The following is a 26,602-nucleotide window of genomic DNA, read 5'->3' as shown; positions in this document are numbered from 1 at the left end:
AACTCCGAGAGGCTGTTTATACCTGGAATTAAGATGTGTTTTGGTCGATCTAGCTGGACGAGCTCACATATCTGCTTATATCTGTATTTAGCTGTATTGCTTGCAATCAGATCGACCAAAGCGTATTTTAATACCAGGTGTAAACAGGGCTTCAGGTTACTTTGTACCTCTGTAAAACACTGATAAGCTCAATAAAGCACAGACACTCAGGGTTTTAGTAATTGCTTTTATTATATGCTAAAGATGGTTCATTGTTTGGTAACGTTGTTTGCTTAATAGGGTTTAACAGAAAAATTAAATGATCCCATTACTTTATTTTTGCATGGTTTGTTGACCTTTAAAAATATATTATTGTATTATTCACATTAAATAATAATATTATTATTATTATTACTATATTGATACTGTATATATGCTGAATTAGCAGTCTTCTGTGCGCAATGTGCTCTTAGGAAATGTAATGTTGTCTTTAAGATAATGAATATTTAACATAATAGATATTTCATGCCTTTCTTCTGCTTTCCATATCTAATCTATGTCAAAACTACATAACATTTGTATAAATTAAAGTACAGTGTAGTTTCTATGCATCTTGAATATATTGGGTAATGGAAACCTCATTTCACCCTACAGAAGTCAAAACAATATCTCAACATTTTTGGCTCTATGATACATAATAAAAAATAAGGCAATTCAAACTTAAAAGCTGTAGAAAATAAACCTAAAGGTGGTTGTCAAACAATGAAACTACACTGAAAAAAATGATTAATTGAATTGAATCAATTTTTTAAGGTAAGTGGTTGCAATCAATTTATTTAAGCTACATTTAAACAAAAAAGTAGAGTAAAATAAAATATAAAACTTTTGTTTAAATGTAGCTTAAATAAATAGATTGCAACCACTTACCTTAAAAAAAAAGTATTAATTTCAATGAATAATTTTTTTTCAGTGTACACGCAGTTGCCCAAAATTCTTCACCACTATTTCAGATGTCAATTCATTATGGCAATATTTCAATCCACTTGACAACCTCAAACAAAATTATTTGTCAGGTAAGATAAGAAGCTAACCATAAATACATTTTTGTGTCACTGCATAGTAAATGCAAAAAATAAAAGTCATTATAAAAAAATAACATTTCAATGAATGCAGTATCGGCTCAAAAATATGAGCATGATGTATTCAACTGTTTCAATCTACAGTATTTTATAGACATTGAAGTGGTCATATCATATTTCCCTGAGGTCCGCTTACCAACAAAAGTTGTATGTTGTATGTCGACTATTTAGGATCTGTATTTTAATAATATTAATAAATGAAGTCGTCTCTTTAAGACTTCTATGTAAACCTCCTCCACACTGAAATAAGATACACACTGGTTGAGGGCTTGCTGTTGGGTCTAATATTGTTTGCGCTGTTCAACCCTTTATCGGCCTGTAAGATATTGTAAGATAAGGTTCACATAACAATCTGTCCTCAAACGTTTTAAGCATGTAAACGTCTGAGTGAATTGCTCAGGGACTATGACAATGGGCTAGGTTTCAAGTGCAAGAAAAGACATTTTTCGTATAAATTTTAGGGCTGCACCAATATATTTGCCTATAATCGATATCGGCAGACAAAAGCAATTTTCCCCACTATCAGACATCGAACAACTGTTTAAAAACAGCCAATGATCAGGGTCGATTATTATCCTGACAATCAAGAAGGGTGAAAATGCATCAAACTCATGCTGTGTGATAACTTGAATTGGGTGACAATGACAACAGAGTTGCAGTTTGTACTTCTGATCTGCACTGGTAGGATTTCAGGACAAACTATCTGTATCTATCGGTATCGGTAGATGTCATTTTAAGTAATCGAATATCGGTACCAGCACAGAAATTTGTATTGGTGCATACCTACTAAATATGTCATTTTTAATTTGTAATTTTTTAACAGAGGAAGGATACTTCTTAAGATTACATAATGCTTTTATAGTACAACAAGCTTCTCTTAAAGATCAGGAAAAGCATTTGACGTCTTATGATATGACCACTTTAACACAAGTATTGCATTAAGAATCCACACAAACACCCCACTAAGCAATACCATTTCAGCCCCCAGAACAGTACCAAACATTCATGACACGAGGAAATTCAATGAGTTTGTGCTTTAAATTTAAAGAGGACATTTCACAAGACTTTTTAAATATGTCAAATAAAACTTTAGTGTCCCCAGAGTACGTATGTGAAGATTTAGCTCAGAATATCATATAGATAATTTATTATAACATGTTTAAATTGACACTTTGTAGGTGTGAGCAAAAATGTGCCATTGTGGGTGTGTCCTTTAAAATGCAATTGAGCTGATCTCTGCAGTAAATTGCAGTCCCATGGTTGGGTAATGCAAATAAAGGGTGGTATTTCCCCTTATGACATCACATTTTTAAGGTTTACAGAAGCACTGGAGAGACCCAATTATAGCACTTAAACATGGAAAAAGTCAGATTTTCATGATATGTCCCCTTCAAGTTCAATAAATGCTCTACATGATGGAATGTGTAAATGATCAATGTCAAACTAAACTTAATTCCTAAAAATCTTCAAATCTTTCACCAAACAATATTTCTAAAGCAGCTGCCCCGTCAGAAGTTAAAAAGCTTTCAATGGGATGGTGCCTTTTAAAAAAGTCCTAAAATGTACCATTATGTACAGATATGTACCTTTGAGGTACAAATATGTACTTTTCGAAAGGGTACCGCACCAGTGATAGCTTTTGTACCTTTTCCCTGTGTAATTGTCATTTTTCATTATAGCAGATTGAATTTATTTATATTTGTTTTAATTTTAAACCTACTGTAGGCATACTGTACCATAGGTGTACGTTCATGGCTCAGAAAAAGTGATTACACTCTTCATGCTGATGAAATGTACAGGGTTTATGCAGCTGTTAAGTTTTGCATTGTCTTTCTGAGCTACGGGTATTTGCTGAAAGTGCTCTGTGTGGCTCATGTCAAGGTAACTGCTGGTTATGTCGTAAATAAAAGCAAAAAGTTTTCTTTACCGGCGTTTGGTTACCAGTATAATACACACCATGCATACAGCACGACTCAGTCTTGCTCTTTCACACAGACATGCTCACTCACTCGTGCCCTCTGATTGGTTAATACTGGTCACTGTGGTTGTCCTTTGACCTGTTCCTTAAGGATGCCAGTCTCTGTGGCTCTCCACACATGGAGGGCACTGCTGGAGGTGAGGAAGAGGAAAAGGATGAAGGCTATGGGGAAGCCCACAGTGTCCACCATACCCCCAGCCAGGGCACTAAAACTCAGCTTCCCAAGGACCTCAAGAGTGGCCAGAAAACTGTAGTGGGTCGCCTGAAGGCAGAAGAGGTGCAGACAGAGACTGAGTTGAGCACTGTTTGTTATCATCAGCGTGAGCACCACAGATCCAACATGTCCATGCACTACGTACAGTACAACGGATCCAACTAAAAGAAACAATTTGCAATTTGGACCCTACGGTATTTACTGAAACCGAGAGAGAAAGACATAATGAAAGAAAATTGGGAAGAACAAGAATAGATTTGTACTCCGGTCGCGCCACTGTTGACCTTTTTCATGTGAATTATTCTTGTTTTTTAACTTCGCATCAGGTTTAAGCAGAGGGATCATGCACCACAGAACAGTCTCCATATTCATGATCCTGAAACCTAGCATACTGTATGGGATGGGAAAGCAAAGTCAAGTTCATTCCTTCACATGGCCCCGCCACTAAAGTTAAGTGAGGTACCTTTATTCCTACAAACTTGTTTAAGGTGTTCTGTTTCTCTCTTGAGGGCCTTTTCAAAAACATTCAAAGTATCGGTTTTCGGTCATCCAATACCACCTTAAAACAAACACACACACAAGCTGGTCCCGCTACGGTATGTATGTCATAAGAACATTTCGAATTAACCTACAGTTTACAATCATCCTCTTGGTTATTTTCCTCCGAATGTGAACGTTTTTAATTGCTTAGAGACCGAGGGAAAACATACCAGCGTTTTTTTATTGTTTAATGAGTTTGGTAAGTGCCATTAATTCTGCACGTATTGAGTTGATGGAGTGACAAATAGCTGGGAGAGTAGATCACATGCAAGCAATGCAGGGCCATTTAAACAGAACAATGCAGGCATGTCAAAGATGAATGAAGGGATGAAACTCGAGGACATGGGAGGGGAGTGATATACAGTATGGAGACAGTAATATCCATTATCATCTTGAGGACATATGTTATATAAACATACAATATAGAGAAAATAAACAAATAAACTAAAAAAAGAAAAATTAGGCAATACAGGATTAAGGAGAGACATATTGACATATTCTGTTACTGTCTTTGACGAATGTACTAAAGTTTACTATGTTGTGTAACTACAGCCAGACAATTTCCTGAATCCCATTTTGGGAAGAGAATAAAGCACATGGCTCCTAATCAGATGGTTGCTGGTTGAATCCCCAGGAGCAGTGAGCCATGAGCTACAAGTCACTTAACCCCAGAGGTCACCACAATGCAAACTATGTTAAATAAATTAATATAATTATAAACATTTGTGATCCTGCCTGTGAAATCCAGGCGGAAGTCTCTACCTAGGAGATTAGGAGACTTTAATTTCAATCTTTCACATTGACCTTACTCAGTCAACAGTGAAGATATCAAGCTAGGATGATTTTATGTAGAAAACCATAAGTATTTACCATAGTAAATCATAAAAGCTTAATTTATACAGACATTCTTTCCCCACATATGTCATCAATCTGATGCACTGAAATCCCTATAAAATGTTTGATATACATTGTGATTTATAACCTAAGAGTTAATTTTTTAAGACCTTGAGACCAGAGCATCTTGTAATCTCAAAGGTGACTAAGCCTCCCTAAAGCTACAAACAAGACTAACCACCGAAACTGCATACCCACATGAGCACTACTGTTCCACGTGAGCACGTGAGTTAACCACTAAGGGCCACAGCTTCAACCAAACACGCCGAATTGATAAATAAAAAAGAATTGGATGTCAAGTCAAGTGCTTCATTAGTACAAATGTGAACACACTTCATAATGCGTACGCTTTGTCAGTGATTGATGCGTTGCGTTTGAAATCAGTTGACATGTAGGGCTAAAAAGAGTGCTATATACTGCTGACTGACAGATGAATGAGCTTTTCACTGCTGTGATGTCCTCGTGTATGCACCAGGCGGGATTTACTCGCAGGCTTTTTGCAGCTTACAGCCTGTCAACAAATATCAAAAACTATAGGATGCATGTTTTGTTGATTCTGAGCTTGCCTGGTGTATGTGTCATCTCGGGTGAACACGTGCATTGCTGTTTAAGCATGAGAAGGTCTGGGTGAGTTGAGGTGGATCGTGATACCTGTATGCTCTCTTCGGCTCTCTGCGTGCAGTTCATCATCACGGTGAAGGTGAGAGTTGTGATGAGGCCGGCTATGAAATGCTGCAAACCCAGACTTAGCACTGCCATACCTGAGAGAGAGAGAGAGAGAGAGAGAGAGAGAGAGAGAGAGAGAGAGAGAGAGAGAGAGAGAGAGAGAGAGAGAGAGAGAGAGAGAGAGAGAGAGAGAGAGAGAGAGAGAGAGAGAGAGAGAGAAAATATAGTACAATAAAGTAGAGGCCAAAAATAATGTCTGGGGGGAATTTGTGCAATATTTACTTTTAATCCCCCCTTAGATTAAACCATCAAAATACACAATAGACAAAACACTAAACATTTGAAGTATTTAAAAGGGTTGTGCATGATTTTTGAAAACACTTTGGAAAAGGGAGTCGGGCCAACTACCAAAACACACTTGTAGCCAATCAGCAGTTCTGAGATCATGCACCCCACCTTTAATATACAAAATAGTTAGGCAAAAAAGCTAACTACAGTATATTCGTATATTAAAATATACAAAAAATATAATATGCGTAGAAAAACCGCCAAACTTACACTGTAGCATGAAGTTAAAACAACTTGGTTTTGGAGGTCAATAAAACATACTATCTTATTTTTACTATTTGATTTGACCAAAATGCTGCATTTTCTTACAATGCAGTATATTGTATAATCGCGGTATATTGTATAAATGCCAGTTAATAAAGTATACACTGACTACAATTTTATCAATTATTACTATTTGTTGATCCTCTTTTGTGGTAATATTTCATAGTCATTGTCCTGGGGCCTTTTAGGGCTGCACGAATCAGCACAATTATGACAAAAAATAATTCATAATATTTACATTAATGTCGTAATTGCAATTAATATTGACAATAAACATCACATACGTACTCTGGGGACACCAGAGATTTATTTGACATCTTAAAAAAAGTCTTGTGAAATGTCCCCTTTAAACAATATAATGTAAATAACAAATCATTATGGGATTTATGTTGTTAGTAAAAAATACAAAACAAATGGCTCAAGGACACGTCATCTTATCCATTTTAAAATGTCTGATTCACCACTGTATTTGGTGCCTAAACATGCTGCCGAAAAGCACAGAAATTAGCACAAATGGACAGCTGTAATTGAGACTTTTGGCGATTATGTCATTGTCTCACCTGTTATTCCAATCACGATTCGTTTTTCGAAAAATTTTCGCAGCAGTCTTTATAAACTTTGCATGTGTTTTGTAATTTTTTGCAAGTCTCCCCAGGGCTCCAGACTAACTTTTTTCACTGGGAGCACAGTGGCCCCCAACTAAAATTTTAGGGGCGCAACCAGAAAATTTAGGGGAACAGACTGTAAATCAACACTGCTAACCAAATATTAACATTTCTACTAATTTCCACTGTATTACTAATAAATACTTTAGTGATAGATGCAGAAAGTACAATGTGCCGTTTCAAATTCAGTGTCACATCACAAAAAAAGGTCAAATTTACTGGTTGCACATGTGCGACTGGATGTAAAATTCAGTAGCACACTCTCAAATTTTGGTGGCAAAATGCCACCACTTGGTGGCAGTCTGGTGCCCTGCCTCCTTAAATTCTTCAGTTTAAACTCTTAACACAGTAATGCAACATGCATACAAAAATTTTAATGCATATTTAATTAAATATTTGAGTAAAGAACAAATATGTCAATTGTTCAAAGTTGGACAACACTTTTGACATCTACTGTACATAGCTATACAGCGCACTAAAATCAGAGATGGGAAATCTGAAAAGAGGGATGTGCGGATCTACTTCCTGCTTTAATGACATTACTAGAACAGTTTTTTGACTAAACTCCGCCCACAGGAATACATCAGTCGCCAGCTAAGCTAACGGCAAGCTACGCTGCTATCGAGTCACAACACACTAAACAAACTACACAATCAGAACTCGTTAAGTATTTCTGAAGGAGGGACTTCATAGAACAAGGAAGACATCAGACTGTTTTGAGGACAGCGAAAACAGCGCTATACAGATAAGTTAAAGGACAAGTTCGGTATTTTACACTTAAAGCCCTGTTTTCAGATTGTTTATGATGAAATAGAATGGTTTTGACTGAAATTTCGACATATGCGGCTGCCCCGAGAATTTTCGGGTATTTGTTTTTCACCTCCCACCTCTACAATGGGTGTATAGGTGCACTGGAACAATCCTTCCTAAAATGCATTACACTTTAGTTTACAAAGACGTGAAACTCACCGAGTGGTCAGGGGTGTTCACTGATATGCTCACACAAAAATCACTGCAAAAGTTTAATGCATTTTAGGAAGGATTGTTCCTGTGCACCTATATAGCCATTATAGAGGTGGGAGGTGATACAACAAACACCCGAAAATTCTCGGGCCAGCATCATATGTCGAAATTTCAGTCAAAACTGTTGTATTTCATCATAAACAATCTGAAAACATGGCTTTAAGTGTAAAATACCGTCCTTTAATTGTGTGAAAAATATTGCGTTTTTTACACGTGAAAGTTGAACACGTTATATTGCGCACTGTAGTTACAATCAAAGCTTCAAAAACACAGAAAGAACAGGACCTTTAATTTAGTCACATATGCAATGCATATACTTCAAAATCCTAAATCTCAAAATCAACCCCACCTACATAAAAAATCATAGTTTTCACATTCAGCTCAATCTGAATTATTCACGGGAAATGTTAGTTCTGCCTAACAAGACTTCTCCATTACTTATCCAGGAACCACAGGAAGGAAAATCAGCTTATCTGAGGCATCCGGTCTCATACAATATTGAAAAATATTTTCTGCAGAACTTTATCATTCGTTTTCTGAAAGGGGGGGCGTGTAGAGAAGCTTTGTTCTGTTTCATATGGGAGAGCGTCAGAAGGAGAGAAAATAAGAGAGATGAGGGAGTTGTCAAACAGAAGCTCGCTGACAAAAACATCTCGACTAAAAAGCCACGACATCACGAAAAGGAAATACAGTGGCAGAAAATACAGCTTAAACGCGAGAGTTTCTCCCTTTTACTTTTTCATTAAATAAACATCCAAAGCACCTATGAGAGAAAGAGACAGTGCGAAAAAGATAGAGAGAGCGTCAGACAGACAGAGAGGAACATGGTTTGAATATGGGTTTATTCATTTATCAAAGCGAGCCGTGAGATTACTCATGGTAAAACAGCGTTAGCTTCCACAGACTGAAACAGGAACGCAAATTCACTTAAGCAAGCCGAAAAGCTAGACGTCGTGCTTGACATAACTTCTGTATGATCTTCTCCATACAGCTCAAGCATAAAAATTCTGCTTGATTTGTGCTGTATCCAAGTGTTGGCACTGTCAAAAAAGAAGTCTTGGAGATCAAGAAAAGACAAAAAGGTAAAAGAGAACAATTTATTAGAAACAACGGAGAGATCTGTGGCATCCATGTTAATTTTCTCTTTCCTATTTTATTTCATGCCGTTGTTTAATGCATCGCTTGGACTTTTATTCAGACTCATACTGCTGTAACACCTGTTTCCACAGTACAGGGTGTTGAAATGGACACTTCGGTTTGTTAGTGGAAAGCGATGGAAACCAGAGCCGATCTGATGAATGTCTATATGCAAGGAAACAATAGAACGCTCAGTAAAGAACTGGTCTATATCGCTCTACAGTAAATATATACATACAGGTGAGACATATGAGTCTTAAAACATACTGCTCCATCAATTAGTAATGAATATGTTTTGAAGAATGGTTCCAGTAATGAAACATTTGAAAACAAGATGTGGTTTTTAATCCTTTTCTTTAATTTGCTGTCACTTTTGCAGCACTAAACTATATTGCAAAATGACAATTTATGAAACACTAATAATGTGCAATTATTGCATAAATTATGTTTTGTGATACTATGGTGATCAGCTATAGGATCCAGTATATGAAGAATTCAGATGCAAAACCCTCTAAGTGCATCTGAGGTTTCTCGTAAATCTTTTTATCAGGCTCTTCTGTTTAGATTCAGTAATTTTAGAAACAATCGCCAAATCACTAAAAAAGTAACTAGAAGAATTTCAAATTGAAAATATGAAAGTCAAAGTGTAAAAATGAAAGACTGAACCACATAAGAGGGTGTTGTGATCCATGTGACTGCCACAAACAGAATGTCTTCAGTTTCTACTCACAAGGCACACAAGTTTGAATGTGATCCACGGTTGTTTTGCACATCGTCGTTCTTTTAATCCATCTTTTGTGCCCTTACAGGACAAGTGCACAAAGTCGACGTGGCATTAAGTGGATTCTGCCAACAAACCTGTATTTCTGAATGATGTGGAAGTAGGATTAAATGGATTTGAAGCAAAGGTATTTGGCGAACATATAATATGTGCTGAGAACATTTAACTTTTTCCCCGACATTGAGGAGTTATTTTGACAATTAAGAGAAAACATTATTTGCATGAAAAAAAAAACGTGTTCCTGGTGAGTTTATATGTTAATCTGTAATACCGCGATTATCCACTAGATTGCCCAATTTATACAAAAACTGAAGCAAAAAAATGATTTACCAATTTTAAACTCTGTGTATTCATTCTGAATCTGATCTCTAACAAAATTCCTTCACAAAAATGCAAATATTTCAGCTTTTTGCTAAAAAAAAATATTTTTTAAGAAAAATACCCATATTTAAGAGATTATAAGCAGTGAAAGAATATAGATAGGATGAAACTTTTTTGCCCCGTTTGTTTTTTTTATTGTTTGTTTGAAAGCAGAGTGTCTGTTTATATATTTTTAGAAGAAATTTTTCCTGTAAGGTATTTTGTGAATTTTTGTGAAAATCACAAAAAAATCCTGGCAGGCAACTTCTCAAAAAAAAAAAAGGCTGGCGGGGAATGAGTTAATCAATATCATTATCTCATTTTTGACAAAGGAGGCATTTAGAGGCATCTGAGCTCTTCATATGTTCATAACAGAAAAGATTAAATTAAGTTTGGTTTACAAAAGCTATTTGTTTAAGTTGTTGCCGCAGAAACCGACTATAAGTTAAAAAAAATATTAAACACAATTCTATGTATTACATAAAGGATTAACACTTTTTGATGAGTAACAAAAAGGAGAAAGTCTCAAAAAAATGTTAGCACTGTGTCCCTATTTTCCAAACTGTTTGGCTCACATCAGCCAACAAAACAGGATGTCAAACTCAAATCACTCAAAAAAGACAATGTATTGAAACATTCAATACAAATTTAAAGGAATAGTCTACTCATTTTCAATATTAAAATATGTTAATACCTTAACTAAGAAGAGTTGATACATCCCTCTATCATCTTAGTGCGTGCACGTAAGCGCTGGAGCGCGCTGCGACACTTCGATAGCATTTAGCTTAGCCCCATTCATTCAATGGTACCACTCAGAGATAAAGTTAGAAGTGACCAAACACATCAACGTTTTTCCTATTTAAGACGAGTAGTTATACGAGCAAGTTTGGTGGTACAAGATAAAACGTAGCGCTTTTCTAAGCGGATTTAATAGAGGAACTATATTGTATGGCGGAACAGCACTTTTGGGAGTACTTCAACTCGCCTGAAAAATCCGCTCCCCTTCTCCCTCTCATAATGGGAGAGGGAGGGTGTTACTGCGCCGAGTCGAAAGTACTCACAAAAGTGCTGTTCCGCCATACAATATAGTTCCTCTTTTAAATCCGCTTAGAAAAGCGCTACGTTTTATTTTGTACCACCAAACTTGCTCGTATAACTACTCGTCTTAAATAGGAAAAACGTTGATGTGTTTGGTCACTTCTAACTTTATCTCTAAATGGCAGCATTGAATGAATGGGGCTAAGCTAAATGCTATCGTAGCGTCGCAGCGCGCCCCAGCGCTTACGTGCACGCACACAGATGATAGAGGGATGTATCAACTCTTCTTAGTTAAGGTAATAACATATTTTAATATTGAAAATGAGTAGACTATTCCTTTAAACTTCACATTTAAATCAAACTTGTGGTCAATAAGTGCTATATCATAACACAAACACTGGATATATTTTTCTAGATTTTAACATCAATGTAAGCACCTGTACAAGTAATCTCTGAGCCAGACAGTAGCATGTATGTGCATGTCTTACCTGTCATAAGGGGCGAAGGTTCCAGCACCACCAGCAATGAGCTCTGGAAGACCATGCTGAATGTCCGCAACATAAACACACGTCTCATGAGCAGACCAATACTGCAAACAAAAAAATAGAGGAAATTCACTTGACTTGTATTGGTGGGTCATATTTTAGGGTGCATCTACATTTGGTCACTTTTTCAATTTTAACGGATAGCTATGGAGAGACAAAATGTAAATACCATTTTGAAATCAGACTGTGACTCTGCCTCAAGTAGCCTAAAGATTCCTAACCATAACTAATAACATACATACATCACGAAAAAGATAAACAAAATATATACTGCAACAAACTACAGGTTATTTGCCTACTTATCGATCATGTAGGACGTTAATGAGAGGTACACACACATCTGCAATACCCTGTACACATGCTTACATACATATGCAGTGTGTTAGCTTACACACTCTGATTGATTCGCTGTTAGCGGTTCAGGATCCTGCAGTGAACTTTCTTCACGGCATAATCGATAACACAACAAGATCCACAGCAATGTGATGATTAACCTCACGCTAATAACTGACCAACCCGACCCACATATCTAATTCATACACTGTATTATTCTCTCAAAGCTGCAGTCAGAACACCTGGAGGGTCAGGTCAATCATTTTGACAAATGCATAGCAGAAAAAAAATCATGGTTTCTACATGACACACTATAAAAAGCATAAAGTTGGATCAACTTAAAAAATATTTCAATTGGTAACACCTCAAAAAAAAAATGTTTTACTTATTTACCATTCAACGTTTTATATGTTTAAGTAAAAAATACAGGTATAGTTCACCTTAAAAAGAAAATGCTGTCATCATTTACTCATCCTCATGTTGTTCCTGTATGAATTTCTTTTTTCTGATGAAAACAAAAAAAAGATATTTTGAGAAATGATGGTAAACACGCCGCAAATAGTGACCATTGACTTCCATAATAGGAATAAAAAATATGATGGAGTTTAATGGGTACCGTCAACTGTGTGCTTATCGTCATTTATCAAAATATTTTCTTAATCATTTATCACAATACTTTCAAAATGTCAATGTTCACTATCTGCTGTGTGTTTACCATCATTTCTCAAAATATCTTATTTTGTGTTCATCAGAAAAAAGAAATTCATACAGGTTTAGAACAACATGAGGATGAGTAAATGATGAAAGAATTTTCATTTTAAGGTGAACTATCCCTTTAAGTGAAAAATGTAAGTTAACAAAAAAAATTAAAAGTTTAAGGTGTTACCAATTAAAGTTTTTTTTTTACTTTTTAGTCACTTTTTACGGTTTAACTTCAAACATCTTATTGCTAAACTCCAGGAATGAATATCAAGCCCACGTGGTTAGTAACAAGTTTTTTTCAGTTTTGTTTCTTTAAGGGATTTCTTGCAAAAAATGATAGGATTTACCAGGTTTACATTATGGCTGGGTATTAAGACCAATTTACTGATTGGATTCAGATTTATATGGTTTCGGTTCCATTTTAATAAGTTTTGATCACAATTTTATTGCCCAATTCTGATTGCCGGTTTTTCGCAAGCAAATGGGACGATTTTCGAGTTTACGCAACAGACAAGAAAGAATAAAATAGTACATAAACAAGATGTTTATGTACTTAGTAACAGGACAAACTGGCCTTAAACCAAAAAATGTCTGTAGTCGAGGAGCTCTGATGCAAAAGCCGATAAACGCCACCTCATCAGCAAAGCTGGTGGAAAAAAAACAGCAACCCGAGTTGTTAAATATCACTCCTTAACTTGGTGCATGTTTGGGTTTTTTTGCATTACATTGAAAATCAATTGTACTCCTCAATTGGAAAACCTCACAAGCTCCTTGTTTTTAGAGATGGTTAAATAAGATGCTTCATTTCATCCAAATGGAACAGCTACGTTTTGGTGAGCTTGGTGCACAAAAAAGATTTGAAGCCACATGGGGACCTCTCTTAAGACTTTTGGAAGTTAAAAATAATATACACAGAAATCATCTCCATTTATTTATTTTTAAATTTGTACCAGTTTTATTTACTTTTCCAATTGTGAAATAACTGATTTACAAAACACCTGTGTATAGTGTCAGTTATGCTTATTCTCAATAATTATGATGTATATATTTGCTGACTGAGGCAATCCAGATGTTTCCCTTCTCTTTTTAATTTATTATTATTTATTTAATCTTGTGTAAATGTGTATCCTTGTTGTCTTCTGTTGGTTATTGATTTATTTATATTTTTGTGTTTGTTAATGTAACTTTAAAACTGAAAATAGAATAATTAAAATTTTTGAAAATTAATTAAAATCTAATTTTACCAGGCCTAGTTCACATGCTTAAGGAGTTAAAATAATATATATACATAATTGCGCAAGGTCAGCAATTATTTCCTGTAATCGCCGGCATCTGTGGCAGAGCTTGAAGCCTGTACTGAACCTAGAACATTCCTTTAAAGCCCCAATGAGTATGTCCTTTCCATGTGAACAGACTTGAAGGCCCCTGACAGAAAGAGAGAAGGAGATGTGGCTAAAGGTCAACTGGACGTTAAGAGAAGAGCGCGGAATCGTCTGTCATTTTAAACCAGCCTTTTAGATCTACATGAACACCAGCCGGTCAGACAGAAAGCCAATCTGCCCTTATTCTCATTCTCATGCAAACACCCTCCCTACATCCACTCAATTACACTCTGTAACACGACAACTTCATATTTCACTCTGATGAGAGAGGACAGACAGAGACTCAAGAAGAGGGAGAAAGGTGCGAGAGATGGAAAGCAAGTCTAAAGCAGGCGTATCACACGAGCGGTTAAGCCCGATAAGATTCGGACTCTCAGATTGCTGATGCCGATCGCTGTATGGGGGTCAGTTTTTGGTCACTCAGGCGTTTCAGATGGGGCCGGGATAAGTGTCCAAATTAGCTTTTAGTGGCCTTGAACAGACAACGGCAGAAACCCAATCTGTGGGAAGCAAGGCCTGAATGCACGACTGTGTCGAACGAACAAGCCCCCTGCGTGTGAAACTGTACGTTTCTCCCTATTTAATAACACTGCCTTTAGCATAGCGAGACAGACGAAAAGAGAGAATGAATTAAGTGAATGAACATATTACCTTTAACTGCACTTTTGGTAACGTGTTTACGTACAACAAGTACTGTTTTCAAAGAGGTTACCTAAACACCCACCCCAAGTGGTCAGGCCAACAGGAAGTCCCGCCCTTAACTCACCCCATTGGTTGAGCCAACGCTTGTGTGTCAAGGGGGTCACACACCGAACGCGCAGCTAAGCGCCGCGCCGTTCTAAAAAAATCAAACACATTGTTTTCTATGAGTATACGCACACTGGCGCAGACAGCTACGACTCATATTTGTCCCAAATCATTAATGATTAACATTGGCTGCTAACGTACATTTTGCATTTTGAAGTAGATGCTATCTGACTAAGCTCGTGCTATTAAATGTGCACTTCCGGTGTACGATACCTCTGAGTTGTCCTAGACGCGAATCAACACGGCGCGTCCGATGTGCGACCCACTTCAGAATACTGTATCTGCAATATTTAACGTCTCCATAAACAGGAAGTCGCAATGTATTTGTGATGTATTTTTGGAATATTACACAAAGAAAATTGCGGCGATGGCTTGTGTTTTCGACTGTAAACTCATTGGATATAGAAAAGTAGGCGTTTCATTTGAAAATGGAACCGACAGACTGATAGTTGAAGGGGGCGGGGTTAACGGGGGCTCTGCCCAAGCTGATGTTAGGCTTTTTGTGCCTTTATTTAGCGGAGAGTAGACACAGGAAAGTGTTGGGTAGACATAGGGTAGCGGGATCGGCAAAGAGACGAGAATCAAACAGGTGGGGCACTATTGGCGCAAACAGGAAGTTTTCAGATTTTGATTTGAAAGATCATGAGGCAAACTTATTAAAAAAGATCCCCACACAGATACATTGTTTATAATAAACACTGCACTATTTCAATAAAACTGAGAATAGTCAGTTTTGATTTCATGGGGACTTTAAACAAACCTCGGTGTGCAAGAACAAATAAACGGAGTGTGTACATAATTATAATATAAATAAACATATGAATATTTTACACATCCTATTCACACATCTCTTATTACTCTCTTCTCTCAGTCTCAAACACATACTCTATCTCTCCTTTCCTCGTGGCATGGGACTGAGATGGGTGAAGAGATATCACAGAGAATAAGAAAGGGCCATGTTTCTTTTATACAAAGGTGGTGAATGAAGGAAACTGATAGAGGAAGAGGGGGCCGACAAGGCTTTGAAAAAGGTGTAAGAATATCAAAGAACTACGTCTTCTAGCACCATTTCTGCAACATTAGTAGCAAAGCGTGGCTTGGCTGAAAAGGATGTTGCAGCTGAAACAGAGTTAGTTTTAATGTTTTATCACATAACATAAAAAACACACAATTCTTACCTGTATTGAGACAGTAAAAAGCCTCCAATTGAGGAGCCACAGATGGAGAAGCCCATGGCAACCACTCCGTTCCACACGCCCAACTCTCTGGCCGTCATGTGATGGTCCAACAGGAAAAGTGGAAACATGGTGATCGCCCCCTGTTCACCTGTACAGGTAACAGAATTACATGAGCACACGCACAGTTCAACCATAATCAATGTGAAATCCAGGTTGAAGTCTCATAATCGAATTATGAGATTTGGAGCATCAAATTTATTTCAATCTTTGACAGTGCCTTACTCAGTTGATATTAAAGATATCATGGTTTTATTTTCACACAATACGTAGGATGATGTAATGTAGAAAACACTAACTTTAGTTGGGTTTCCATAGACAGGGTCACAAGTTCTCTTTATGATTTTTTATGACAACTTAGTCCTTTAGATAAGAGAAACCAAGAACTAGCCAGAATATTAAAATGATAAAACTCATGTTATCTGAGAATGGAAAGGTAATAACCTGAGCACACACATATCACATTTTACTGCCTTGCAGTCATCTTTTTCAGAGAGTTTGTCACTTAAACTCAGACGGATGTGACAGAAACAAAAGTTGTCAGAGAAAACACTGCTGTTACATCTTTGTTGTCGAGTCCTGCGTTGCTGCATGATAGCGGGCGTTCAGAGGCCCCTGTAACCCGCCGCAGTGTATTATTTAACGCCATTGTCATTATTTATGGAGTCTGCTTTCAGTTCAACAGCCCCCTGACTGACAGCTCTGAGACAGCCGTCAAACAGATCCCGCGCTTTTGGGATCCCCGAGATGAAACCGGTGAGAAACAGAAACAGAAAATCAAATCAAAAATCAGACGTTTTCGTCTGAGTTCTGCTACGGTCGCTGACGGCGCCACGTGAACGCTTTGACATCGCTTTCTTTGTGGGAGACTGAGTCTGACAGTAGAGCTAAACGTGTAAAGGATGTTGTAAAGTCTGTAATGCAGTGGAAACAACGAATAATGGAACTTTTTGTTTTTAACATTCAGCAGCCTGCCAAGTCCAATGTGATTTAATATAGCATACCAAATATATACAAAAGAGTTAAATGCATACTAGGTCTTATTCACTTATCTTGTCAGAAAAATCAATTCAGTGAAAATAGTCAGTTCATTCATCCTTCTCGGAGGATGAGGAAACCAGTTTTTGTTTATACATTTGCAATGTCCCAAGTTGATATCGTTTTTGAAAAGGAAACTATTTGCAAGAGTTTGCCAGAATTAGAAACAAATCAAAAATGTAGTTTTTTGTTCATTTACATGTTAGTTAGATGTTCTCTTTCTGTCCAAAAAGGTGGTGTTTGGTAGGGGTGTGACGAGACACTTAATTCACGAGACCAGACGAAACACGAGATTGGGTTCACGAGAACGAGACGAGACGATATTTTTAAACTTTTTAAGAAACCCTCAATGATAAAATAAATGAATAAGAAACTGAAATCACATTATTTTTAAATGTTTTAACTAATCAAGGACTGGCCCTAACAATTATTTTGCTAACTGATAATAAAGTAATTTGTTATTTTGGGGTAATAAAAATAGACCCAAGTGAGCAGTAGCATTTAAAATTACATAATAACAAAGATGCAATAATAATTGGTTCAAATAAAGTATTAAAACTAGGGATGGGCATTCGATTAAATTTTTTTAGTCGATCGTCGGTAGAATTAACGATCGACTATCGATTAATCATTAATATTTTTATCATAAAAAATAATTATTTAACTTTTATAATTCAAAAATGTTGAATACAAAAATACAGCGCGTTTTCCTCCATGAGACCTTTACTACAAGATCAACTTGTGGCAAACAGTTAAACTACATTTAGTTAGACAAACGAAAGATATATGCGCTTGAATATGCGGGTGCTCTAAAGCAGCGGAACCTGCCGCTGCGAGCCGCATTCTTAAACAGAGACTTCATTTGTTTCAAAAAATCATGACCTCTTCATGATTATTTTTTTTAAATCAAAACGGAAGGTCACAGATAAGGGAGTATGGTGTCAAATATTGCACCCTGGTGGTAAAATGTTGAATTTCCGCCACACAGTGAAATTCATTTAACTGCTTCAAGACACATGCTATGCTAGGCAACGCAACCTGCATTAGATTAAAAAAAAGTATATGATTAATCAATAACAAATTAATGTCATCGACTAAATTCTTAACGATCAATTATCGATCGTCGATTAATCATGCCCATCCCTAATTAAAACCAAGTTACATTAAACAACATTAACAAACACATTACATTTGTGGCCTATAAATAAAAAGCATTATGTATGTATTATAACAAATGCCTGCAGGGGGCGATAGTGGACTCGTCTCGCGGACGCTATCTTCACTTTCACTTTATATGCAGAGAAATGCTTATTTTTAGCCACAATGTTTAAATCCATATTAATATTTAATATATGTTCATTTCTTTACACTAGAAATGATTCAGCCACTGTCATATTTTGAGCAAGAACATGCAGACATTAAATCAAGTAAACTCTGTGTGAGGGTTTAATCTGCTGAGACTTCACATCTGACACTGATCAACAGACAAACACAACGCGTCTCAGACTTCACACGAGTTCCCAAACGAACATTATTGGAAACCCAAACAAAAAAGCAAACGCAGTAAAAGACAAATATAATGCATGCACTGTAAAAGGGTCAAACAGAAAGCTGCATCCTCCGGAGGTCGCATATGCAGGCTGCATACTGTACGTCATCAATGTTTATTTCAGATCACTAACTGAGCATTACATTCGCAAGTCGTGAGCATATTACAACAATCTGCTAGTAACTAAATACTTAGTAAACTTTATAATTGTTAATAGTCTCTAATAAGACAGTGATGAATTAAATGCAGCTTAAAAATGCGACCTCCGAAGGATGCAGTCTTTTATTTCATCGCACGAGATCTCGTCACACCCCTAGTGATTGGCCATATTAAAAAACAATGTGGACCAGGCCTTTTGATATTGTTAAATTGTAACTAAACCTCTGGTCAGAGCCTGGCTCCACCCACTGGCAATATTTGAAAAATGCAAGAAAAGTGGGCAGATCCCAAAGGAGAGGGGACGAACTGAGCTTGTACCAAGGGTGTGGTGAGATTATAACAAGGGCGTGGGGAGCTTGAACCTGCTTACATAGGGTCGCACCGCTTACTCCACGTGTTACCGCAACATCCATTACAAAAATTCAACTCCAGTAGCCACCGTTCAACCTGAAGAGGGCAGCACTCAAATCAATAAACAGTACTAATAAAGCCCCATTCTTACAGATCATTAACTAAAAAACGTTGGTTTAGGGTTTAGTTACTCTTTAAAGGTACGGATGTGCAACTCGTTTTTGTGCAAGGGTACTGCCCCAGTGACAGCTTGGGACCTTTCTAACAGTGTAGCATACATTGAAAATGTACAATATTTGATGCATAACCAAACTCCAACAAACAAAGTAACCACAGATAGAACCATGGATGGCCCTTTGATTACCACATGAAAGCAATATAGGTAAATATATACAGGAGACCAAAGAAGGATGAAAGGAGGATGAATGATAACTGAACTTCCCATAAGCATTCTGGACATGCATGCTAGAATTCCTCCTCTTTTTCCTCCTTTGCTGTTTCAAACTAATTATTTTTTTATGTAAACAGCCAGGCTGCTTATTTATGTCTATAAATAATTTCAGAGCAACAATTGTCCATTTCACATGGGATTTCATTAGACATCCACAAAAACATGAAGTGAAGAATATCTAAAGGAGGCAGCATGGGGAGGAGATGGGAAGACAGGGTGAAAGATAGAGAGAGAAAGACAAATAGAAAGATGCTGTATCAGTTCACCTCTGTTAAAAACAGAAGGCGACTAAAAGAACAAACCAAAAGAACAGATTTTGATTAAAATGGAAAGATTTCACAAGCAAAAAAGTGAATAATATGCTCTGTAATTGTGGGATTAAACTGTTAACATGCTGAATACTGAGTAACACAACCATTAAAGAGAAATTTACTTTTCTGATAACTTTTTTTTTTTGTTAATTGGTGTTTTTCTTGTCAAATGTTTAAACCCTCAAGAGGACCCTCACCCGACATACAGGCACATGCACCTGTTATACACTGACACAATTAGATAACAATGCCAAAAGTGTGTTCAAGTTGAAGGTGTCAAGGCTACTCTTACACATCAACAATGTAGCGCAAAAAACACCAGAACACTGTCAAAAGATCCACGTTTACACGGATCAGACTTTAAAAAAAAATTGTATTACGCATACCAGGCAGGAGATGGCGAAGTAACTTTGTAAAGAAATACTACACGCATCAATACAAACAATCAACTAGTAAAGCATCAAGCAGTTTGTTTAGATAGATGAGGAAGAAGGCTTTTTACTACAAGTGACCATGGAATATAAAGTGCCAAAATTTTGTAAACAGAAACGTTAATAAACTCAGTTTTTTGGGCAGCACAAACTCAAGTCCTGTAGGCCATCATTGTTGTTTGGTTATACTTGCACATGCCTATCTGTATCTATAGTCTGAATTAACACATGCGCATGACATCTCTGTTACCACAGGTCACGTTTTTAGTTTACATAAAGAAAACAGAGTTGTTTTCATTAGGGATGCACCATATTTTCGGCAACCTGAAATAATTTGGCAGAAAATAGCAAAAAACTAATTTTCGGTGTTCGGACAAACAAGTGAAAAATAGCAACCAGTGGAGAGAGAGAGACACGCAAATGCAGCAAACATGTTGGTGAAAACATTGTAAAGTGTATGAGAAAGACATGATGGTGGCGATCTGGGGTATTTGTCTGCTGAATCCACAAGCACAGAGAACGAGAAATTTTAGCTAGCTCTCTACTACAGCAACTGCAGTATGTAATAAAAACTTCCTAGAATCAGTTAATTCCTACAAAGACGAACACACTTATATTAAACGAAGAATAAAATGCTTATTAACAATAAGCTTTTTGTTAGACCGCTTTGTTGAGTGCTTTTTCCTCATCTCCTGTCAATCTTGGAGTCGTCTCTCACTCTCTCCCTTTGCTTGTGCTTGACCGTGCACGCACATCTGCGACTTAACATACAGTACAGTGCTGCATAAGCATGGTTGCAAGTTTCTTAAGGCAGAGTTATGAATACACTGGAAAAAAATGTGGATTTACTTAAAAATATAGTGCATAATTTTTGCATCCATTTTTTTAAGTAACTCTCACATGCAATTTTAAATTTTAAAACTTACTTAAAAAAGGGGATGCAAAAATGATTTTATATTAATATATTTTTAAGTAAATCCAGAGTATTCATTTTTACATTGTAGGTTATTTGCATTTCGCACGGGAATAGAAGATCAGATTAATTTCCGTTTAGCTAAGACTCATTTATGTAGTCGAATATAAATTACAGTATTAACACGGCTATCTATAGCTAGCTATCTGATTAGAAAAAGTCAGGTGTAATGCCCTATAATGACTGCTGGAATGTTTCATTGTTAAATAATGTGAAATAAATATAGTGAATAGGACATTCTAATTGTAACTTGTGCAATGGTGACAAAATTGGCCAAATAATTAGGAAAATGAAAAATAAAATAAAACATTATTCAGTATTCTGCTTTTTCATTTTATTCGGCTTCGGCCAAGAATTTTCCTTTCGGTGCATCCCTAGTTTTCAAAGACTTGCACTCTGAAACTGTCTTCAAAAGTCTGCATTTTCAGGACCCCAAAATATTGTGTGAACAAACAGCTAAAACACATAAAGAGATGCTCGGAAACGGCATATAAAAGCAGCGCTATGATATATCTCAGAACTCCCCAGAGTCTTATGCATGGGAACAGCCTGATCCTCCTCTGCCTTTAGCTACAGGTCAATATAAGGAACCTCTGCCACTCCCTGGTCGTGTAGGTCACTGAGCCGTGTATATCTGCATCCATGTGTCACATCACCCCATTATAGAGGCTTCTCAATCACAACAAATCCTCCACCAAGTCTCTAAGGACCTGTATGGTTAGAATACGCAAAGGTCTAAGTTATTCCCTTTATGTTCTGTGACACAATGACATAATTGTTTGAACAAAACAAAAGCATCCAGGACTATCACTTGCACCGTTAGTTATGTGAACGTGAGGAAAGATGGAGTGAGAAGAACAGAGTAGCATCCTATTCAAAGTATGTGATTTACTGTAAGCTCACATATCTTAACTTTTTTAACGTTCACACCCGAATGACACAATGGTCCAGACAAAGGGGAAAAATTTAGGTCAGCTAAAAGACATCACATACTGTACATTCTTTTACTTTTCTCACACATTTTGCAAAACAAATAATCTTGCGCTTTCTTATTATATCGATAACCCCTGCACTCCACCAACTCACTGCCTATCTGTCTTTCTCTCTCTGTCACTCTCTCTAATACTTGACCATGTGGTGGTTGTTCATTAATTCATCCCCCCTGCAGTCCTCGGTGTTCCCTCTGGAAAATATTTGCCTCCTGCTCGCGTCACCCCTCAATCGCCCCATAATCCCCTGCTGTGCAGAATGAAGAGAGCGTAGCATCAGGCAATATAAACGTATATATGCGTGTAAGCGTTTGTGAGGTACATATAGTGAGGTAGATTGAGACAGACAGAGCAAAAGTGGCTTTCTTCTCCCATTCTGTCAATTTTTAACCCCCCACCACCTGGAGTCTTCCCAGGGAAGCTCCACGTCTGCCTCTATCATCCTCTAATGCTGGGACAGACTGTGTTTTGTGACCCCCCCCCCCCCCCCCCCCATTATCTATAATGAAGGCTTGGGCTGAGGGCAGCGTGTGTACCATACAACACACTGATAACAGACTGTGATGCAGTAAGGATACTGGATAGACGCATGTATGGAAGGAAGTAAAGCGTTTGATTTGTTTTGCTTACAAAAATGCTTTACATAAGTCTACAATCCAATAAACTCCAAATGACCATGCAAGCTACAGCAGAACTGAGACCATTAGCGAAAAGGTTTCTGTTTTGCATGTTTCAAACACAGTTGTTTCCAATTACAAAAATATTTTCAACAAAACAATATGAAAAGCTTGACTGAAAAATTTAAGGGGACATATCATGAAAATCTGACTTTTTCCATGTTTCAATGCTATAATCGGGTCCCCAGTGCTTCTAGCAACCTAGAAAATGTGAAAAAGAGCAACCCAGTAACTTAGTTTCGGTAAACCATTCTCGGTAAGCATGTGAAAAATAAGTAATTGAAATTTGGCTCCCCTTGTGATGTCAAAAGGGGATAATTCCACCCCTTAATCTGCACTATCCAACAATGGCACTGTTATTTGGCACAGAGATCAACTCATTTTCATTTTAAAGGACACACCCAAAACGGCACATTTTTGCTCAACACCTACAAAGTGGCAATTTTAACATGCTATAATCATCTGTATAGTATTTTGAGCTAGAACTACACATACGTACTCTGGGGACACCAAAGAGTTATTTGACATCCTAAAAAATTCTTGTGAAATGTCCCCTTTAACATGTATTTTATAATCTATATTAAGTATGTAATACGTAATCTTTTGCTTTAATGACAACTTTTCCATCATCACTCTACAGAATATCAATAGTTATAAAGTGCTTTCATTGTCTTGACAATTAAGGGAAATACTTGTAATTGAATAATGTTACTACATTTAGTACAATAGTTTGTGACATCTAAAGTGCTGTTTAATAGCGATTATGATGATGATCAGGGAAAAACAGGGATTAAGGGGGAACTACCACTAGTTCTGTCTGCTTTCGTCTGCTGGATCTCATCTGATTTTGGTGGCACCTCTTTTTATCTTTCTCTGCCAGAGACACATCCATTTATAGTGCACAAGCTCAGTTTCCTGCTAAAATCGTTCAAGATAAGTACCATACAAAAATGTTACACACACCACTAAAAATGTGCTCATATTTCTTGTTTCAGTTTTCAAATAAAAATGCCACATACACAAAGAGGCACTAATCCCACCATAATCCCCTTCTGGTGCTAAACATCAAATTCAGTTCATTGAAAGTGATTCATTAGCTGGGCATGTCTAAATTCTGGATTCAGATCATGACACAAGTTATGCTAGTAATTAAAGACTAACCAAAAGTTTTAATATTAGTTTCTGTGAAGCTATTTTGAACTTGATGACCCAGTAGTCTAAAGTTTCCTCATGTTTCATAGTATTGCGGAGATTAGGACAGGATACATGGAAAAGCCAAGACTGCCATCTTGTGGCACATATTTTCACAAAATGTTCTTTACATTATGTGGGATGGTTTATGTATGTTTATCACCAATAAAATGACTTAAGCTGGGTTTTTACAGACTGGGTCACATATTTAATTAAAGTGCACCTATTTCATTGCTAAAAACAAATTTATTTTGTTTATTTGGTAAAGTACAATGTGTTCGCGTGGTTTATGGTTCAAAAAACATTATTTTCCACATACCGTACATTTTTGTAGCCCTAGGTTTCCCCTAGATTTGAAAATTCTGTGTTCCTTATAGGCCAGCTAATCTGTAGGTTGTGATTGGCCTGAATACCTCTGACGTCAGCCGGAAACGTGACGCACCTTACCATGTTTGAAAGATTTGGTTGCTAACAGGAGTTAAATTGCAAGCTGTAAGTCCGAAATGGGAGGAATTGTGATAATGTCGGTCTTGTCTACATCACCAATCCCAGAAAGTTACATACAATTTGTGTGTCTGTTGTAGTCCAAGAAAAGAGATTTACGTTGGAGACGATAACTCGCGTCATTGTTTACTTTGGGGTATGTACCTTTTGCATATCGTTAACATGTACTAATACACACTTACACACCAAAGGAAATGTAAAAATGTGAATCTGACAATATGTGCTCTTTAATGAAAACATTTTTAGGAATAAAGGATAACAAAAGCATTGAAAATCTACAAACTATTTTGTCACAAATCAATATGACTACTTCAAATATCTTACCTAGCTTGTAAGTGAGTACGTAAAATACCGTCCATGGTGTTCCTGGCACAGACAGGAGTTTCCTCCACACCTTCCAGGGCTGAATGGCCTCCTTCGACCCTCTCCGTCCTTCTGCCTGCCCTCGTGCCGACTCTCCATCCAAGGCCGGGGCGCCCCACACAAAAAGAGCAACGCCAGCATACACACAAGCCAGCAGAGCAAACATCCAGCCCCATCCTGCAACATCAATCACAGCCAGAAGCCCCCCTCCAGCAAACACAGACCCAGCTTTATACCCCACTACCTGGACCGTGTTCCCCAGGCCCACCTCGCTCTGCCCCCTCAGCAGCCGGACGGCTGCTCCATCAGCCGCAATGTCCTGCACTGACGCCAGCATATTCATGGCGAGCAGGGATCCCGCTACACCCATGTACTGAACATCAGGGGTGAGGGTAGCACTGAACAAACAGGTAAGGGCCAAGCCGGCTACCGTGCCCACCAACCAGCAGCGCTTGGTGCCTGTGCGGTCAACCAGTGGAGCCCACAGGACCTTGAGCACCCAGGGAAAGTAGAGGACTTTGGTAAGGCTGATGCGAGTGAGGGAGTGGCCAGCACCTCGCAGGTACACTGGAAGCAGGGACGACTGCAGGCCATATGGTATACCCTGAATGAAGTACAAGAGCCCCAAAAACACCAGCTTGTCGTTCATCATTGGGACAGACAGGTTTGGAGAGCCTCAGCTCATGGCTGTACTGTGAAAAGACACAAGAAGATTGTTTTGTAATTGCTTGATCAGCATCTTTTGATGCACTTTTATGAATCAGTAATAAGCAAGAACAACATATGAAGAGTTTGGTTCCAAATCGAGATAATACCGGGTTTTATTCCCTCTAAAATCTCATTTTTGATCGTGCATTCCAATAAATATCCAACAAACATACAGCTTAGTAGCAAAACCAAAACATGATAACATAATAATAAACATGTTTTAGTTTTTCATACATCATTGGATATGAAGATACACAAATAATTCACTGCCCATTCATTCATTAACGTATGTTACTCAAATCACAGTCTACAACAGCTCTAAACTATTTAACGCAACTAAAGTTTACTGAGACTTATCTTTTTTTAGAAAAATATAAATATGATCAAACTGCTAGACACTAAAATGTGAAATGTTATCTTTGTTTATGAAATCGCTAAAGCGCTCAGTCCAGTCTACTTAACGGAGACTCTCATTTATGAGTCAAAAATATAAAAATAACATCTATACAAATGTACACATAAGACAGTTTATTTTAATACTACAAAGACGTGAATATATTTACAGGTAAATGTATCCTTCTCCCGCTGTGCTCGATGCAGCATTTAACCTCTATTTCCAATCCACAACACTTCCGCGGGAGCTGGTGACGTCATACAGACAACCAATCAGCATCCGGGACAACAGTTAGAGCTCAACAGTGCCACCCGTCATAACAGCGGTACTGCAGTCTGCTAAGTGTAGCACAGGAATGATGGCGAGACTGGGTATGAACTGTTCCTTCCAATAATCTTTTTCTCAAAGTGTAGTTAAATATGTAGATTATTTACAATTTTCTTCCACTCAGACCGTTTTACATATATCTCAATAAACTTAATA

The 26,602-nt window shown here is 37.4% G+C and overlaps 1 protein-coding gene across 1 annotated transcript; it reads right to left on the bottom strand.

The window, feature by feature from the left end:
- Window positions 1-218: 218 nt before the first annotated feature.
- mfsd3 (major facilitator superfamily domain containing 3) lies at window positions 219-26,489 on the bottom strand. Its single transcript, XM_065250393.2, has 6 exons — window positions 26,289-26,489; window positions 24,979-25,709; window positions 15,974-16,121; window positions 11,515-11,615; window positions 5,396-5,505; window positions 219-3,358 (listed from the first exon to the last, which is right to left on the bottom strand). Exons 2-6 carry the CDS (start codon window positions 25,667-25,669, stop codon window positions 3,155-3,157), a joined length of 1,254 nt encoding a protein of 417 aa, XP_065106465.1. The 5' UTR covers window positions 25,670-25,709; window positions 26,289-26,489; the 3' UTR covers window positions 219-3,154.
- Between the last annotated feature and the right edge of the window lie 113 nt (window positions 26,490-26,602).

The sequence above is a fragment of the Paramisgurnus dabryanus genome, chromosome 5 (genome assembly GCF_030506205.2).
Source record: "Paramisgurnus dabryanus chromosome 5, PD_genome_1.1, whole genome shotgun sequence".
NCBI classification, from domain to species: Eukaryota; Metazoa; Chordata; class Actinopteri; order Cypriniformes; family Cobitidae; genus Paramisgurnus; species Paramisgurnus dabryanus.
Note: the sequence above shows the minus strand (reverse complement) of the source record. Positions and strands in the feature narration are given on the sequence as shown.

What these genes read in the sequence shown, in the direction of transcription:
- mfsd3 (XM_065250393.2), bottom strand. Translation starts at nt 25,669, where the DNA reads ATGATGAACGACAAGCTGGTGTTTTTGGGGCTCTTGTACTTCATTCAG. An exon ending in TTTTTACTGTCTCAATACAG is followed by an intron (nt 11,616 to 15,973) that starts GTAAGAATTGTG and finishes TTTTGTTTGCAG; the next exon opens with TATTGGTCTGCTCATGAGAC. An exon ending in ACCTTCGCCCCTTATGACAG is followed by an intron (nt 5,506 to 11,514) that starts GTAAGACATGCA and finishes TCTCTCTCTCAG; the next exon opens with GTATGGCAGTGCTAAGTCTG.